At 40.1% G+C, this 15,673-nt stretch overlaps 2 protein-coding genes across 2 annotated transcripts; both read right to left on the bottom strand.

The window, feature by feature from the left end:
* Positions 1 to 1,396: 1,396 nt before the first annotated feature.
* rpl22 (ribosomal protein L22) lies at positions 1,397 to 6,413 on the bottom strand. The gene is made up of 4 exons (XM_064304851.1): positions 6,282 to 6,413; positions 5,144 to 5,248; positions 4,849 to 4,973; positions 1,397 to 1,584 (listed from the first exon to the last, which is right to left on the bottom strand). The coding sequence occupies exons 1-4, from the start codon at positions 6,291 to 6,293 to the stop codon at positions 1,440 to 1,442; spliced, it is 387 nt and encodes a 128-aa protein (XP_064160921.1). The 5' UTR covers positions 6,294 to 6,413; the 3' UTR covers positions 1,397 to 1,439.
* Positions 6,414 to 11,323: 4,910 nt separating this feature from the next.
* LOC135238329 (protein-S-isoprenylcysteine O-methyltransferase-like) lies at positions 11,324 to 13,684 on the bottom strand. Its single transcript, XM_064306112.1, has 4 exons — positions 13,424 to 13,684; positions 12,466 to 12,554; positions 12,056 to 12,225; positions 11,324 to 11,538 (listed from the first exon to the last, which is right to left on the bottom strand). The coding sequence occupies exons 1-4, from the start codon at positions 13,667 to 13,669 to the stop codon at positions 11,324 to 11,326; spliced, it is 720 nt and encodes a 239-aa protein (XP_064162182.1). The 5' UTR covers positions 13,670 to 13,684.
* Positions 13,685 to 15,673: the final 1,989 nt, after the last annotated feature.

Below are 15,673 nucleotides of genomic sequence, written 5' to 3'. Positions count from 1 at the left end.
TTTGCACGATTCCTCCATCCTTGCGTCCTTTCCTCACCCCCTTCCCTTGCATCTTTCAATGGGTGGAGGTAAGGAATGAGGAAAGGATGCAAGGAGGTAAAAAAATAAGCATTTGGAATGAGCCCCAGCTCCTAGATAATCTTCCTTGCCTGCCTACTATAGGGCCACACCTTTCTCCAGCCAGGTGACCCTGTGATGGAGTCCAGGCTCAGACTTCACCCTGGGGACTTCTGCTTGTCCCTTGTGAGAAAATGTTTCTGGGGTTTGCATTTGACAGTGAGTATTAGAGGCAGTAACAAGAGATAAGGGTTTGCTTTACAAACAAACACTAATAATCTGCCATTTTAACAAAAGAAAATGGCCTCATTCATCATGTCTGTAAGGCTGTTGAATGCTGCCATTAAAAACACGATCTTTTAATTAGACATTCCAAAATAGCAAGTAACAATTCTTCCTTCTCTCAGCGCTCATTATTTACAGTTATCATTTACCATCACTTTCTCTGCAAGCCCGCATCAACAGCATCTAGTCTAACAAACGTTAGTGGATACTGCCCTCTTTTGGACTACAGATAGATTGCAGTCAGGCAACTACTGTGGGAAAGGGCCATTATAGATGTCACTCCAGTTAATGTGTTTGACTGAACAGTAACAATGTTTCATTCACACAAATATGCATTATCTCTCAGAGGAAAAAGAAGACTACTGGAAGCAAATAACTTAATTTGCTACCTACGAGGGTTTGTGGCACTGTACATCTACATTACAGGCATTTAGCAGACGCTCTTATCCAGAGCGACTTGCACAACTTTTTTTTTTTTTTTTTTACATAGCATTTTACATTGTATCCATTCACACAGCTGGATATATACTGAAGCAATGCAGGTTAAGTACCTTGCTCAAGGGTACAACGGCAGTGTCCTTACCCCGGAATCGAACCTGCGATCTTTCGGTTACAAGCCCAGTTCCTTACCCACTGTGCTACACTCTCCGTCCCTACAATCTACGTAGAACCAATTTGATGCCAAAACCAAATAAAAATTCCTAATGTACAAAAATGAGCCATAGCAGGTTTCACGAGAAGCAGGTTAGCACAAAGTGTAAGTAGCAGCTCACAGTGGTATGCAATGGCTCAAAACGCGCTGAGTATCACTGAAATTATGCTCCAATACAAACTGTTTTGTGCAGCACTCTTATTTCTGAACATTTATACAGACATGAGGAACAAATCCTTGCAAAATCCTTGCAACGACTTAACTGTCAAGACCCATTACACTCCATTTTAATAGTTTAAAGCAGTGTTGTCAAAGGAATACACCGTGTTCATATTTTGCCACAAAGAACAAACACCACAGATCAGTGTCCCTCCACCCTAAACAAATAAACAAGAAACCCAGTGAAATAATCAAAGAATTTATTGAATATACAAAACTGACAGGACTAATCTTCATCCTCCTCCTCCTCCTCATCCTGGTTGATCTGGAAGTAGCGCAGTTCGTAGCTCTCCTTTGTGTTGGCAACGACACGGAGCCAGTCTCTCAGATTGTTCTTTTTCAGGTACTTTTTGGTCAGATACTTCAGGTACCTGTAGATCAAAAGACAAACAAAGGGGGGGACAACATTACAGACACGGCATTATTGGGGGTTAGGGACCTAGAAAAACGAGATATCAAACTTTCTTGCCTTCTTAATAAAGGCTACCAAAAGACAAGAGGTCTGACTGCATGCTTTTGATTTTACAATGCAAGTGCTTTTCAATCCAATGTAATAGATATCTAATGAAATGCCAGGTCTATCGGTTACCTCTTAACTGGTGAGGCTATCAAGGAAAGTAAAGAACCTAGTTTAATCCATCTGCAATATACAGCCAATAATAAAGCCAAACGGCCTTTCCCCACTACAATATTAAAAGTGTGCAACAGGCTTTTTTATGATATTCCAAAGGATTTCTCTCTGCACTTTGTTTAGTAAGCCACTTCTCCCATTGAAAACTCTCCCTTCAGGATTTATTTATCCACCGTCGAGACTGCCAGCAACAGACAATCTATTTTCCACAATTTATATTGCATGTTGTGAAAATAACCAAATGAATTTGTATCGCCTCTCATTCACAGCTTCTTGGGGTAGAACACATCTCCTGTCCATTTAGCTTAAATTCTCTCCAAAATGAAACTGAACTAAAATCCCACGAGGAGGGAGGATGGTTGGAAACATTACAAAATAAATAAATGAATTAATAAAATACAACTACACATGAATTCCCTCTACTCTGGGAGATAAAGCATTGTTTCAAAAAAATTAATAAAATTATGATAAACACAGCCAACGGAAACAGGTGCTGAATAGAAGAATCTGATTCCTGAGAAGTGTTGGTTCTGGTTTGCTGGGCGGATGTCACAGAAATACTTAAATGCCTCCAATTCACAATTATTGGTACATTGACAAATTATATTCAGAACACAACCCTAGCATTGTTTTTTTGTCATATTTTCCTTTTGTCTTCTATAGTGACAAGCAAGCATCCACTCCAGTGTAAACATGCTAGAAACAACGGGGTCAACTATGAATAAAGGAAATTTCAAGCAGGCAAAATAAAGGACACAGTGCTATTCTGCAGAGAGAAGCTGCGACAAACATTTCAAATTTTCTCCTCGACTTCCCCTTGAAACCGTTCATTTTCTTTCGTTACAATTAGGCCCCAAGCAATATTAATCACTATTAAGCTATAAAATGCCATGTGCAAATGTTTAATTAGCACAACATTCCAAGAAAAATGTCCCTCTTTTTCCTGAGATTTTTGCCTATATGGCCGTGCTACCTAGAAACATTTTCTCAATGTTATTGGGAAACAAATAAGTGAGTGAAAATCACAGGATCGTTTATATGACTCTGGAAAACATGTAGTCAGTGTGCAGTGGCAGAATGACATTACAACCGGCAGGTTGATTCCAGACTAGGGATGTGAACACAAATTTCTGACCATTGAGTACCTGCTGTCTGAAAAGGGGAATAAACTACAAATAGTTGTTTTTTGTTTTTTAACAGTGTGATGCAGGATACCACTAATAGAAACAGGGTGCTTGAATCAGAGCAGATCACAAAATTAAAGCGTTAATTTTTTTTTTTTTAAATAACCAGATCTTTTTAAAAAATAACCAAGAGCAGGTCTTAAAGGATAACTTCGGTCCATTTTCGTCCATTTTTTTGAACTGACTCCACTATGCTGGTCGGAGTTGATCGCTTTGTTACTTCTTTCTTTGAGTAACTTTGATCATCCTGATAATCACTCCACTCTGCTTTGCAATGCAGTCTAATGAGGCCTTGTAAATGAGCCCCGGAATGTCTATAAAAAAGCCTCACTCAAAATAATAACTGCACAGTCTGAAAGGGACATTAAGTACCTCATTTTCCAACCGTCCATTACCAAGCACTTTCCGCTTCAGTCGACAGACTACTTTTTTAGCGGTACCATACATTGTTCTGAGAACTACAGCAAGCAGAGAAGCACGACATAAAGCCAAGGACGTTACTCTAGCGAATAACTGAAAAAACACCCCCCTTGTGCGCATGAATACATCTTGCCACAGAGCAAGGAAGAGTTTCTACAGTGCAAAAAAGCATTGAAAATTAGCAATTATTATTAAATATGAAGCAAAAACTGCTCACTGTTGTCTACTAAACCTAGCGTAGTCTTCATATTACATATGCACCCTGTGTCCACAGGGTCAGAAATGGCCCTCCATCACCATACCCTCAGTATTGAATTTTAAACCCTAAATCAATATTGGTTCAGTGGAATCAACCTCCCACTCATCTCCAATAAATTGGTGAATAACTGTATTCCTACTTCACAGTCCAGAGAGACTGTAATTCTTCAGTTTACACCACTTGTTTTTATTACCAAACACACATCTTAATCAATTTATTTTTGCTGTAATAGATGTGTGGCACTAAACTTTATGACTTCTGATAACTGCAGGGTTAAAAAGGACACGTAAAACGATGTCTGACAGTGCACTGCTTCTATGAAAATATTAAACATGGCAGTGTTTAACTTTCTCTAATGGTAAAGTCACTTAAAGAAAAGTAATCTAATGTCATGCAGAAAATATTTAGGGGGTTGTTACTGTGTTACACAGTTTACCCTACACATTATTTATATATTCTCTGAATATCATTACTAAATATAGTCATGTAGCTAGGTAACTTATAAAATGTTTGAAAACTACCATTTCAGAACAGGATTGGAAAACTTAATTCAACGGTTTCTCTTTACGGATGCTCTCCAGTTAAATCAATGTAGCTGTACAGAGGAAGCATATGGTGATGTGCATAATTGAGAGCCTGATGTAAAAGAGTGGGGAGACAAGCCTGCATCCAAGAATGCGAAGCTGGAGCCCAGGTGATGGAAATGCCTTGGAAAGCGCTGCTGAACAGCACCGATTTGACACGCAGAGAAAAAGACGCTCTAAGGAATTATTTCTACAAGCGTTATTGCCCATGCCCATTATTACTGAAGGGGAATTAAGGCCAAAATGCAGGGCATACATGTCTGGTTCCATGTCCTGCTGAATCTGACATGAAGAAACTAGCAGGGAAACCATGAATCCGTTACAGCCTTGAGAATTTGACAGGAATGTGTCCAACATTAAGAGCGGTTGTGTACAAAGCCTAAACGAACACTCAGAACTAAACAGGTCACAATAGTCACAGGGTCAGAGACAGTCAGGTATCAGTGATTTGGCTACTAGCCATGCAGTCAAAGTAATTGGGGGAAGGTAATGTGATCCGACGCTAGCTATAACGCAGACATAAGGTTCACACAGAAGCACAAGTACAGACATCTTACCTTTTGGAGAAGGGCACCTCAGAGGTGACGGTGATCTTGCTCTTGCTCCTTTCGATGGTGACCACTCCCCCACCCAGGTTTCCAGCCCTGCCATTCACCTTGATCCTCTCCTGCAGGAACTGCTCCTGTGACAGAGGGACACAGCCACATTGTCGTAACACCACCCCATCATGACCACAACACACAACCGCAGTAGCAGAGTTCCCAAATGCCATTTTAAATGAGCACATAAATGCATCTGTTAAGTATATAGAAAGATTTTTTTTTTTAAACTGTAGTATATCTGGGCCCTTACAAAGTTGGCAGCGTCCATGATGCCATCCTCCACAGGATGTGTACAGTCCAGAGTGAACTTCAGGACCTGCTTCTTCTTCTTGCCACCTTTGGGGGCTGGCTTTTTCTGCAATTTTGGTGGAAGATAAATTCTCGCAAGCAACACTTGGCACAAAGCAACATTTGACTTAACAGTGACATTCATAACAATACTTGGCCTATATGCACCACGTTTAATTCAACACATCTCAGCAAGCGAGCAGTTCAGACTGACATGGTCTGACCCGACAAGACCCGACAAGCTAACCAGGAGACTATATTAAGCTTTTTGATCAACTATATTTGGCAAAAAAGCCAGCAAGCAGCAATGCACGACCTGCAAGTTAGAAATATTAGCGAGCTGGTATGGCAAATATTTAGCGAAGTTAGCTGCAGCGCATTAGGGAATCACGCTGGAGATCAAACCAGTCAGTTACGCCAAGTTAAAGTCTTCGCTATGCGAAGCAAGCTAACGTTAGTAAACCCGCCTCGCAAATAGAAAGGGTTGTCTTACCAACAATTATGAAATCTACGTGGTTTGCAATGGGTGAAGATGTAAACGTGTTTTTAAAAATGAGACTTAGTTATGGAAACAAGCACTCGTGTTAACCAGTCAAAGACAAGAATAGCTAGCAAAGGTTACTCCACTTTTACCTCGCAGTTCTAGCGAGCTAACGGTAACGTTAGCTGGTAACGCAAAACATGAACTCCCTCCCCTCACCTCCAAGCCTGCCTCGTAACTGTACTGTAGTCTATTCAAACAAACCACTTACATAAGCCACAACTGAGAACTTTCTAGGCCAGATCGATTACAAAACCCGTCCGTAACCCCATAAACTACGTTTCCGTGCACAAATAGTAGCGATACCCCGTCGTGTCCAGCCCTAAGGCGTAGCTAGCTAGCTAGTTGTGGCTACAACGTGGTTTTAAAATAGCAGGCCTCACTGAAAACTCACCTATCTACAACCGGCTGTAATTACATCTTCACAGCATTAAATCAAGTCTTCTGCTCCTAGTTTAGCTCCAGCATTTATACATATTGGCAAGAGCCGATCGAAAACAGGTTCCGCTTTATATTATCCGACTAAATTCATGCAGTATTAAGGTATGATCATACTTACCAGTGGAGCCATGGCGAAAGCCTTTCGCAGAAAGGAAGAACAAGACGTGCGCAAGCGCGTTGGCACAGTTCAGACACAACTAATCGATGCGATCCTTAAATCTGAGTGTGATTAAACGGAGGTTTCACATTAAATTCTGATATTAATTTGAAAAGATGGACATCCAGAATTCAGTTGTCTATTTGTGAATGCAATCTATAAATTCTTTAATGCAATGCAATTAGGAAAGTAAATGTCAATATAAAGATATAAAGACACAGAGCAACAGGGTCAAGCAGGATTGTTTTTAAACCTAGAATGTTTGCCATAATTGACATATGGGGCTAGGAAACTTTGACTATCCTCCAACACAGACTGAAGACCCATCACTTCTGACTATACCTTGGCTCCTTCACTTTTCTTAGATGCTGTGGTTCTTTGCAGTTCTTCATTTCATGTAGTCCAATGTTCATTGAAGTAGTTATGTTCTTGTCTATATAACTTAGTTTAATGTTCTGGAGGGCAGTTGGTAAGTTGTCAGTCGAAGGCAATTCTCAGTTCTCTGCAGTCACTCTTGGGATTATGGTTTCTCCCTTCTCCAAGGAAAGTACTGCCCTCAAGTCCCTGATTATGCTACTGTTTGCATTGTAAGTGTCATTGACTGACAGCATCTGATAAATGCCAGTAAAGGTAAAACAAAAAGTAATACCATAACTTACAAAAAGAATATAATAAACTAATAGCATGGTATAATAATACAATAGTGAAAAACAGGAATACAGTGCTGTGGAGTGTTTGCCCCCATCCTGGTTTCCTCTGTTATTGCATATTTTTTACACTGGTTTCCAGAGTAAAAACCAGAGTAAACGCAAAACTCATTTTTAAAATTATTATTTTATTTATTTAATGAAAAAAAGTTATCAAATAGCCATCTGAACCCATTCAGTGTGATAAATATGCAATAATAGAGGAATTCAAGAAGGGGGTAAATACTTTTTTATGGCACTGTATATTTTGACCACTAGATGTCTTCCAACTGTCAAACAGTGAATTGAGGCAACAACTTTCCATGCAGAACAACTTTGTCTTTTTTTCTGATTTTGTTTAATCAATTACACTGAGGTTACTTTTGAACTGTACCTGAATTATGAAAACATAATAAAGCACACCAATGTGATTAGTGGGACTGGGAATTAAGCCCAATGGGTCTCATTCACAAAAATCTTCTTACATTATTCTTACTTTTGTTCTTAAAAATGTTCTTACAAAAAACCAATGAGATTCATGACACATGCGGAGACTTTTGTATTTGTGCCTATCCCAGGTGCATGAGATGATGAATGTTGGTTGTTTGTAAATTTAATGCACAATCCTGTTCCATGTGATTTGTATAAAGAAACAGCCATGAATATATACAGATTTTTTTTTAAATGATGAATGCCGAAATGTTCCTGGAAACGTTCTTAGACGCAGTTTACGATCAAATGTGATCGTACACGTTTTGTGAATGAGGCCCTGTGTGTGTAAAGATTATCTTGAAAACACTGTATAGTTCTCAAAAAGAACAACCTTATTTATAAAATTTGGCTCTTTTAGATGTTCCAGATAAGGCAATGGCCCAAACCTCAGTATTTTACAAACTTAGAAGCTGGAACATTCAGTAGCCTATCAGAGCCTATTATTCAAGCAGTGACAGGAAATAGACCAGAAAAGCAGGAAGCATGGGTGAAGCTGGCCGCATCACTACAAGGCTTAAATTGAATTTCACAAGAGTGCTGTTATGTTTTGATTTTGTCAGGAGTTGTCTACAACCATGTCTCATAGCATCCTCTATGTACAGCATGAAAGATTTGAACATATTGATTCCCAGAATGGGGCTTGCAGACCAAGGCATACCCTCAACTACAAGTACTACCAAAAATTCAGAATTAATGAAAGGTTCGATGGAGTTACCTGAAGTGTTATGTGTCATTAAGCCTGCAAAAAAAAAAAACATCCAAAGCATTGTCAAATAGACAAAGTCCAGATGACAACCACAAAGACAAATGCTTCAGGAAGTTACCAACTTATGAAACTCCCCTGCATGACTAGATCTGTTAAGAGTTCCTGTTTTGACAGGAGCAGGTTTTATCTATATTTCAAAACTAACAGCAGTGATGAGAGCTAGTGTCTGATCAAAATTCATTTGATCTCTTGGAATACACAGTAATCAATGTTATTTAAATCCAGACACAAGGAGTCCAAGGAGCAAAAGCTATTTTCTGTGGTACTTTTATGAACTGTGCAAAGCTTTGTTTCATGCATGCATATTGCTTATCTAGTGTAGTGACCACAGGAAATGTCATCATGAGCAAATCTGATGAGGTAATGCTGGAGGAGATTGGACTACAACGCTAAAACAGCGAAGTTTGACTTCAAGGCTTTTTCTGTGTACTTAAACACAACGGCTGAATTAGACCAGAAATTGTTTCAAACCTAGAGGGAATTTTTCATGAGCTATATACAAATGGACGGTGCTCTTATTTGAACAGAAATGGATTTTGCACTAATTTCACATTTTTGGTTAAAACAGACACATTACTCCAAACAATACATACTTAAAGATCCACATTCAATGCTATACATTAAATAAGAAACTTTTATACACTTTATTATTCACATCCACAAGCCAAAGCAATATGCCAAAACATACCTCTTCTCTACAGCAAAACTGAGTGCAGATTATTTGGTATCTTGTGACTGTTCAGATGTGAACACACATATACAGGTGTGAATTCTTCAAATCAGGAGTGAAAAATGTAATTCCTAAAAGATCAGATTTAAATTCAAAATCTTAATCATCTGCACCACCTGAAACCTACTGAGTCCTGTCAAAAACATTCAAACAAGTTCCTTTTTGTACCGCTTCCCCAAAACAATAACTTTTATTACAATACAGTTAAAAACATTTCACCAATGTAGTGAGTAATTACAATCAAAAACGGTCATGAAAGCACTGACAGATTCAGAACAATGAAGGCAATCCATGTTTGTTTGATTACTTTGTAACCAGGATTCAAATGAAATCAGGTACGCAGTATGGTATTAAAATCATCAAACCAAAATCCACCAATATCAGGCCACACACAGCTCCCTGTCTATGTGAAACAGTAAAGGTAATTACATGAAGCCTTCCACTCACCACAAACCTCACTGTAAACCTCACTGTCAAAAGTGATGATTTGAGGCAACTGGAAAAAGACCCAGATGAAGCCAGCAATACCCAGGATCAGAATCTCTTCAAACGTTTTACTGCGGAGCTTAGTGGAATGATCACATCCAGCAATGTTTCTTCTCATGTTATTTTGCAGCTGTTTAGCCTACTTAATTTTTCCCCCTCAGCCACAGCATTTAAAAAATCAGAATAAAAAAATAAAAAAAATCAATAAAAATGTAAAACAAAACCATAAATAAAGTTTCAAACTTAAAAATCTTTGTGACACAGAGAGAACATAGAGAAGAGTGTGGAATAATGCCCATTAATTGTGTAAAAGTTTAGAGCTCACACAAGGAGTCAGGAAATGGTGATGCCCACTGTTTAGACCCAGTCTGAGACATTTGAGGTGTCATTTTACAAGTAGTAATGGACATTGTACATCTTTTTCTCCTCCTCAAGACCATTGCATTATTTACAGTAAGTGGCAAAAATTTGCACAGTATTGGTGTGAAAAAAATACAAATAAACTCACGGTGTGCATTTAGAGCGTAACATTTAAGCACGCAAAACAACTTGGTACCAGCTTCTGCTACATGGAAAAACAGCCAACGGCTCCTTGCATTTGCGCCACAAACACAGATTTTCTTAGCTATAGCCAGGTTCCACTTTTCAATCAAACACTGTGGAGAGTGCAACTTTATATAATCTGCACTAATTATTCCAGATCCACTCACTGGTAACATGTGCCAAAGCAATTACGGTAAAATCTTGGTATACCTTCACAAATTACCACTAACAACCCCGCAGCATTCCTACAAACAAACATTTATCATTTGTGACCGTGGAAAATATTTGTCCCAACTCTCAACAAACACTGATTTCCAGCCAGAGGTATCTGATCATAAACCGGCTTCATACAGTTTCATGTGACTCAAATCCAATTCACAGGCACAGGTTCCTCTCCAGGAACAAAAAGCCCTCTTGCTCTCAAACTCACTCATCAGTAACTAACAGAACGCAAAAAAAAAAACAATCAAGAAATTCAAGAGATGCACAGGGAATCAACAAAAATTGTAAAGAAGCAGGAAGAGAAAGTCGCTGGTTGAGGGTTTGCGGGGAGACGCTGGGAGGTATGGGCACTTCTGCTGGGGGGCAGGGGGCGGGGCTCTACAGTGCTCAGCGTATCAGTGTCTCTGGTTGCCTGGCGGAGGACTGTGGACGCCCATGCAGAGGGGCAGGAGCGCAGTGCATAGTGCAGTGCCCCAAGTCAGAGGGCTAGGAGGCTTGGCATGATTCAGATATTACTTTCTTTCACTCCTCTGCAGCAGTTTAGGGCAACTGCCTGAGTGAAGGGCAGGTTTACTGAGGCACTTGCTTGTACTCAAGTACTCGGGTCCAAAGGAGCAATAGACTCTTTCCTATTTTAGCGTGGAAAAGCGCCAGCTGGCCAACGTGTAGCCCAGCACGCACACAGGGTTACAGAGCACCACCTGCAAACAAACAAACAAACAAACAAACAAACAAGCAAACACACACACACACACAAACAAACACACACATGCGCACACACAAACAAACAGATGGACACACAAACAAACGAACACACACACACGCATGCACGCACATACACACACACACACAATAATGCTTTGAATGACAGAGACCAGGCTGAGGCAAGTGAAACATAAGTGAGGAATGGCTGAGATTTCTAAATGAGATCAAAGACACATTAAGAATTAATAAACACAATAGCCTGGATTACAAACTACCTTTAGATATCTCTGTAACAACAGAACAGTATGTTCATCTGTATACTCATTTACACACGTGCCTGCTTTTTATTTTTATTTGTTCTCGGCGTGAAAAACTAGATGCGGTACTGCGTGCGGTCAGTAGAACCGCCACATAGGAGGGGGCTGAAGGAGTACACCGTGGTCACCAGCACATGGCTCTGGGCCTTCTCGTTCTGGACGATGTGGTTGAAGTTGGAGCCAGCGGTCAGCATGGCAGACTTCCTCAGGCACTCCCCGCACACCACCATCAGCAACCCCATCAGACTGAGCCAGCGCCACTGCTTCAGCTCTGAGGCATGGAGGGAGACAGGCTCGATGTCAGGCTTTACACGCAGCGCGCACACTCGCTCTCTCCACATTACACACATAGACAGGCTCGACGTCACTCTCTACACACAGCGCACACTAGCACGTACTACTGTTTCTAACCGTACGCACACAGCAAGCATGTTAACACAGGGAGACATTTGCAAGATGCCCTGGGATGACTTTTAAATATGTCTTTTTTTAAGTTTGATCAGAATCAAAAATGACACAAGTGTGGATTTAACAAAAAGGGAAAAACCAAAAGACCAAAAGAGTAAACACTGTACTCAGGTCGAAGAGAACTGATGGACAGTCTCTATTAGGGCATATTCCTTGCTGATTATGTTGACTGACCAAACAGGCAGAGACAGAGCAGGCATAAATGGGATACAAACAAGGGCATTAAGATCAACACCACGTAAAATTTAACAGGGCACCGATAGACGAAGCATAACTGTGGATACACACACACTGAACACCACACTCAGCAGAGGACAGACCTGGGACCAGAAGCACCTCCACAGTAAACTCCAGCCATGAGGACAGAGCAGCCACATTGTACTCCAGACTGTGGTTGAGGAGGAAAGAGTCTAAGGACAGGCTTTGGGGGTTAATCATAGCCGTCACCAAGTATTCAGAGTAGTGGAAGAAGGACAAGGAGCACATGTACCTGCAAGTAAACACAAACACAATAAAACCATAAGTGTCTGACACCACGTTTAACCAAAGACATGAAGTCACATAAATATTGTCCAGCTCACAGTAAGCACAAGAAGGGATGAAAGGACAGCCCTAAATTTTAAAGTTTACAAGTCGTTGTTTGACCTTCCTACATTAACTTTAACATGAATTAATTTCAATGGCAAAATGCATCTGTACAATGCATAAAGTATTAATTTGAAGAGTTTACCAGCCAAAGTGTGTCCATGTTGTCTGACTCAAACTGATCAGCAGACCACAGCCAAAGGTAAAGCCAAGAAAACAAGCCCGCACAGCAACCTGAGAGAACAGAGAGGGGCAGTGAGAGAGGGAGAAGGGTAGGGGAAGAGAGAGAACAATGATAAAATCTGACAGTAAGACATTGTTCCCTAACAGTTTTGGGTAATCTGGAAGGACAGGTAAAACTCTTTACTAACTACAGTAGCTTGCAAACAAGATGTTCGCTTAGTGCAGATAATAAATTAAAAGAAGTGTAACCACTTTATCAGAAAGCAGGTCAGAAATAAACTTTCTTGTCCATTTAATGAAAGACAGTGAACCTAATCCGTTACTCCCTTCCTTTCAGTCATTCACCGAATTACATACTTCATGTAAACATTTTATTTCACAACTTGAAGCTAAGTCGGACAATTAGCTACATTAATTTGCATAATGGCATAATTAAGCTGTCATTAGGTAAGAGCAAGCAATGTCGACATCTACAAGGTAAATAACTTTATGCTTCAGAGATGGAAAGTCCTGGGGTCAGAAAGTAAAAGTCCTGCCAAATGTTATCCATGAACTCAGCTAACTGATCTCAGTTTCATAATTAGTTCTACCTGCTGACTGAAGAATTGTGCTATTTTAGCAAATCCGGAAGAGGAAATAAAATTTGCAAATGATAATGTAAATCTTCTACGCAGTGAAAGCATGTTTTGCGAACTATCATGAGTTATTTAGAGCAACAGACATCTGAGTTTTTCAGAGACAGACCCATTCCGGCTAACCAGATATAGCCAACGTTAATATAACTGACTTGAAATATGCTACATTATGTTAGCCACAGGTGCCGCCGTTGATGTCTGGTCAAACGACAGAGCAGTAACTAATCACTACACAGCATGTTATAATGACAGAAGAGTGCGGTAAGCACGAGTGTTTATCTTTACCTTATAAATAGGTCCTTTGTACACGACAAGCAAGAAGCTGTTAATCACCACCAGATATACAGCAATAGTCACTTTGCCCCCTGCACCGGTTAGATAGTCTGATACCCAGGAAACATGGGACGTCAGCGATGAAATAATGGGAATTAAAATAACACAGAATCCCAAAATGAAGCTTTTTATACTAACTCGCCCCTCTAACACGGTCTTACTACCTGCCATGTTGGAAAGTGCGGTCTCTCTGAACATCGCGAGGTTTCTCAATGCGACCACCATAGATATATGCGACACGCTCAAAACCTCTAAAGATGCTGCGGAAAAAAAGGAATTGGAATAAATATTTGTCTCCCTCTGGTGAATGGCAGTCATAATGAAAGAACACAAATCTGTGATAAACAGAGAATTAGCTGATAATATGTTCAGCGTACATTGATATCCGCTCAGTATGATTAATTATGAAACTCTTAAAACAATGTATTCGAATAAACAAATAAACAAGTCAGTATAGTTACCATTTTTATTAGAACGAACAAACAGATAAGTATACACACTCCATTACAAATATTAATTCGTACTGGGCCAATGTAAAAAAATAAATAAATAAATAAATAAATAAATAAATAAACCTCCGTAGGTAAATACGCAATAGGATTATAGGTTCGCAGTCACTTCTGTATCTGCTCATTGCCCTTCAGGAGGCCAGTGTGCCTTAGCCTCGAGAGGGGGCTATACGCATAAGCAAGTGCATTCAAATATTAATAAATAAATAAACAGAAAATGATTATGTTGTTCCACAAACAAGACAAGAACAAACTATGCATTACAATGAATAAAAGGACACACTACCATTCTGTCGAACTAGTCTGTGAGAACTTTCCTGGTGAGTCATGCTGCTATTCAAAGGAGGATTTCAGCTAGACCGCCACTGGATAATGAATGCCATATCTGATGCATTGCCAAACCCATAGGGCAATGGAGAACATGTTTGTGAACTGAAGGCCTTCCTCACCTCTGTATCCAGAACTTCTTTACTCATTTCTCCGTTTTTGAAGGTGCAATTTAAATATCCTTGTCTTCTCTCTTCTTCAGGATCATTTGCTAGAGTCAGGCCCAGCACTATACTCATGAATGGACAAAGGGTTTTTCCCCTTCTTTTCCTCTCAATGAATGCTTTCTCTTGCTCCTTTTTCACAAATACATTTCTTGTTCTTTCTTCGTATTCACATGTATTTATTCTATTTTCCCAAGTGCAGACATCATTTACTATGAGTAATTCAATAGCATTATTTTACTTGATGGGAAACAACTCTCTTTTGTTTGGTAAGCTTTGAATAGACTTGAGTTGAACTGTTCCTGGTTTAATTTGGTGCAGATGGTATACACATAGTATAATGAAAACCCAGACCCAGGTTTCCTGCGCATGGCAGTTTGGGTGAGCTTCTCAGTTGTTTTCACTACTCACAGATCACTGTATTAGCTCTCTCGACTAACAGCTCCAGCTTACGTAGGTACCCAAATCACAATTCCCAAAACAAATATGTTCCACCAGGGTGTTTACATGTCCATTTCGTAAATGGACATGAATTACTCTTAATTTTACCCTGGTAATCAATATGTATGCAATGGCCCATCACACCACACACTGCTCAGAGAGGAGGGGTGATGATTTCGCACTCCTGTGGAGAAAAAGTCACTGTTGATCAGCTGTGTGACATGGGACTGCTCCTCCAGACCCCCCACCCCCATCACCCCTTACACAATTTACTTACACAATTTACATTTACATTGCATCCATTTAGACAGCTGGATATATACTGAAGCAATGCAGGTTACGTACAACGGCTTGCTCAAGGGTACAACGGCAGTGTCCTGCCCGGGCATTCAACCTGTGACCAGTTCCTTAGTCATTATGCTACACTGCCACCCTGGCCATCACCAGGGCCATAATCTGTGGAGGGGGAGCAAAAATGGGTCAAAAGGTCAAACATCACGTGTTATGCTCTCAGATCTCCTCTCAGTACCATGCACCCTTTTTATACTGTGTTTCATGAAATAAAATTATAACTCCCACTCTCCAAGCCATCACATTTAACACAGCTGCTGTCCTGGCGAAGGTCACTGGCATGGTTGTGTTGGGCGTGACAGTGGAGAGGAGCAGAGGTGTTAATGGAGCCAGGGGCTTCTCGAGTACTTGTACCACATGGACGGTTCCTTTCAGACTCAACCCTGAAAGTACAAAATCGTGGGAAAAAA

Source organism: Anguilla rostrata, chromosome 13 (assembly GCF_018555375.3).
Source record: "Anguilla rostrata isolate EN2019 chromosome 13, ASM1855537v3, whole genome shotgun sequence".
In the NCBI taxonomy this organism is placed as follows: domain Eukaryota; kingdom Metazoa; phylum Chordata; class Actinopteri; order Anguilliformes; family Anguillidae; genus Anguilla; species Anguilla rostrata.
Note: the sequence above shows the minus strand (reverse complement) of the source record. Positions and strands in the feature narration are given on the sequence as shown.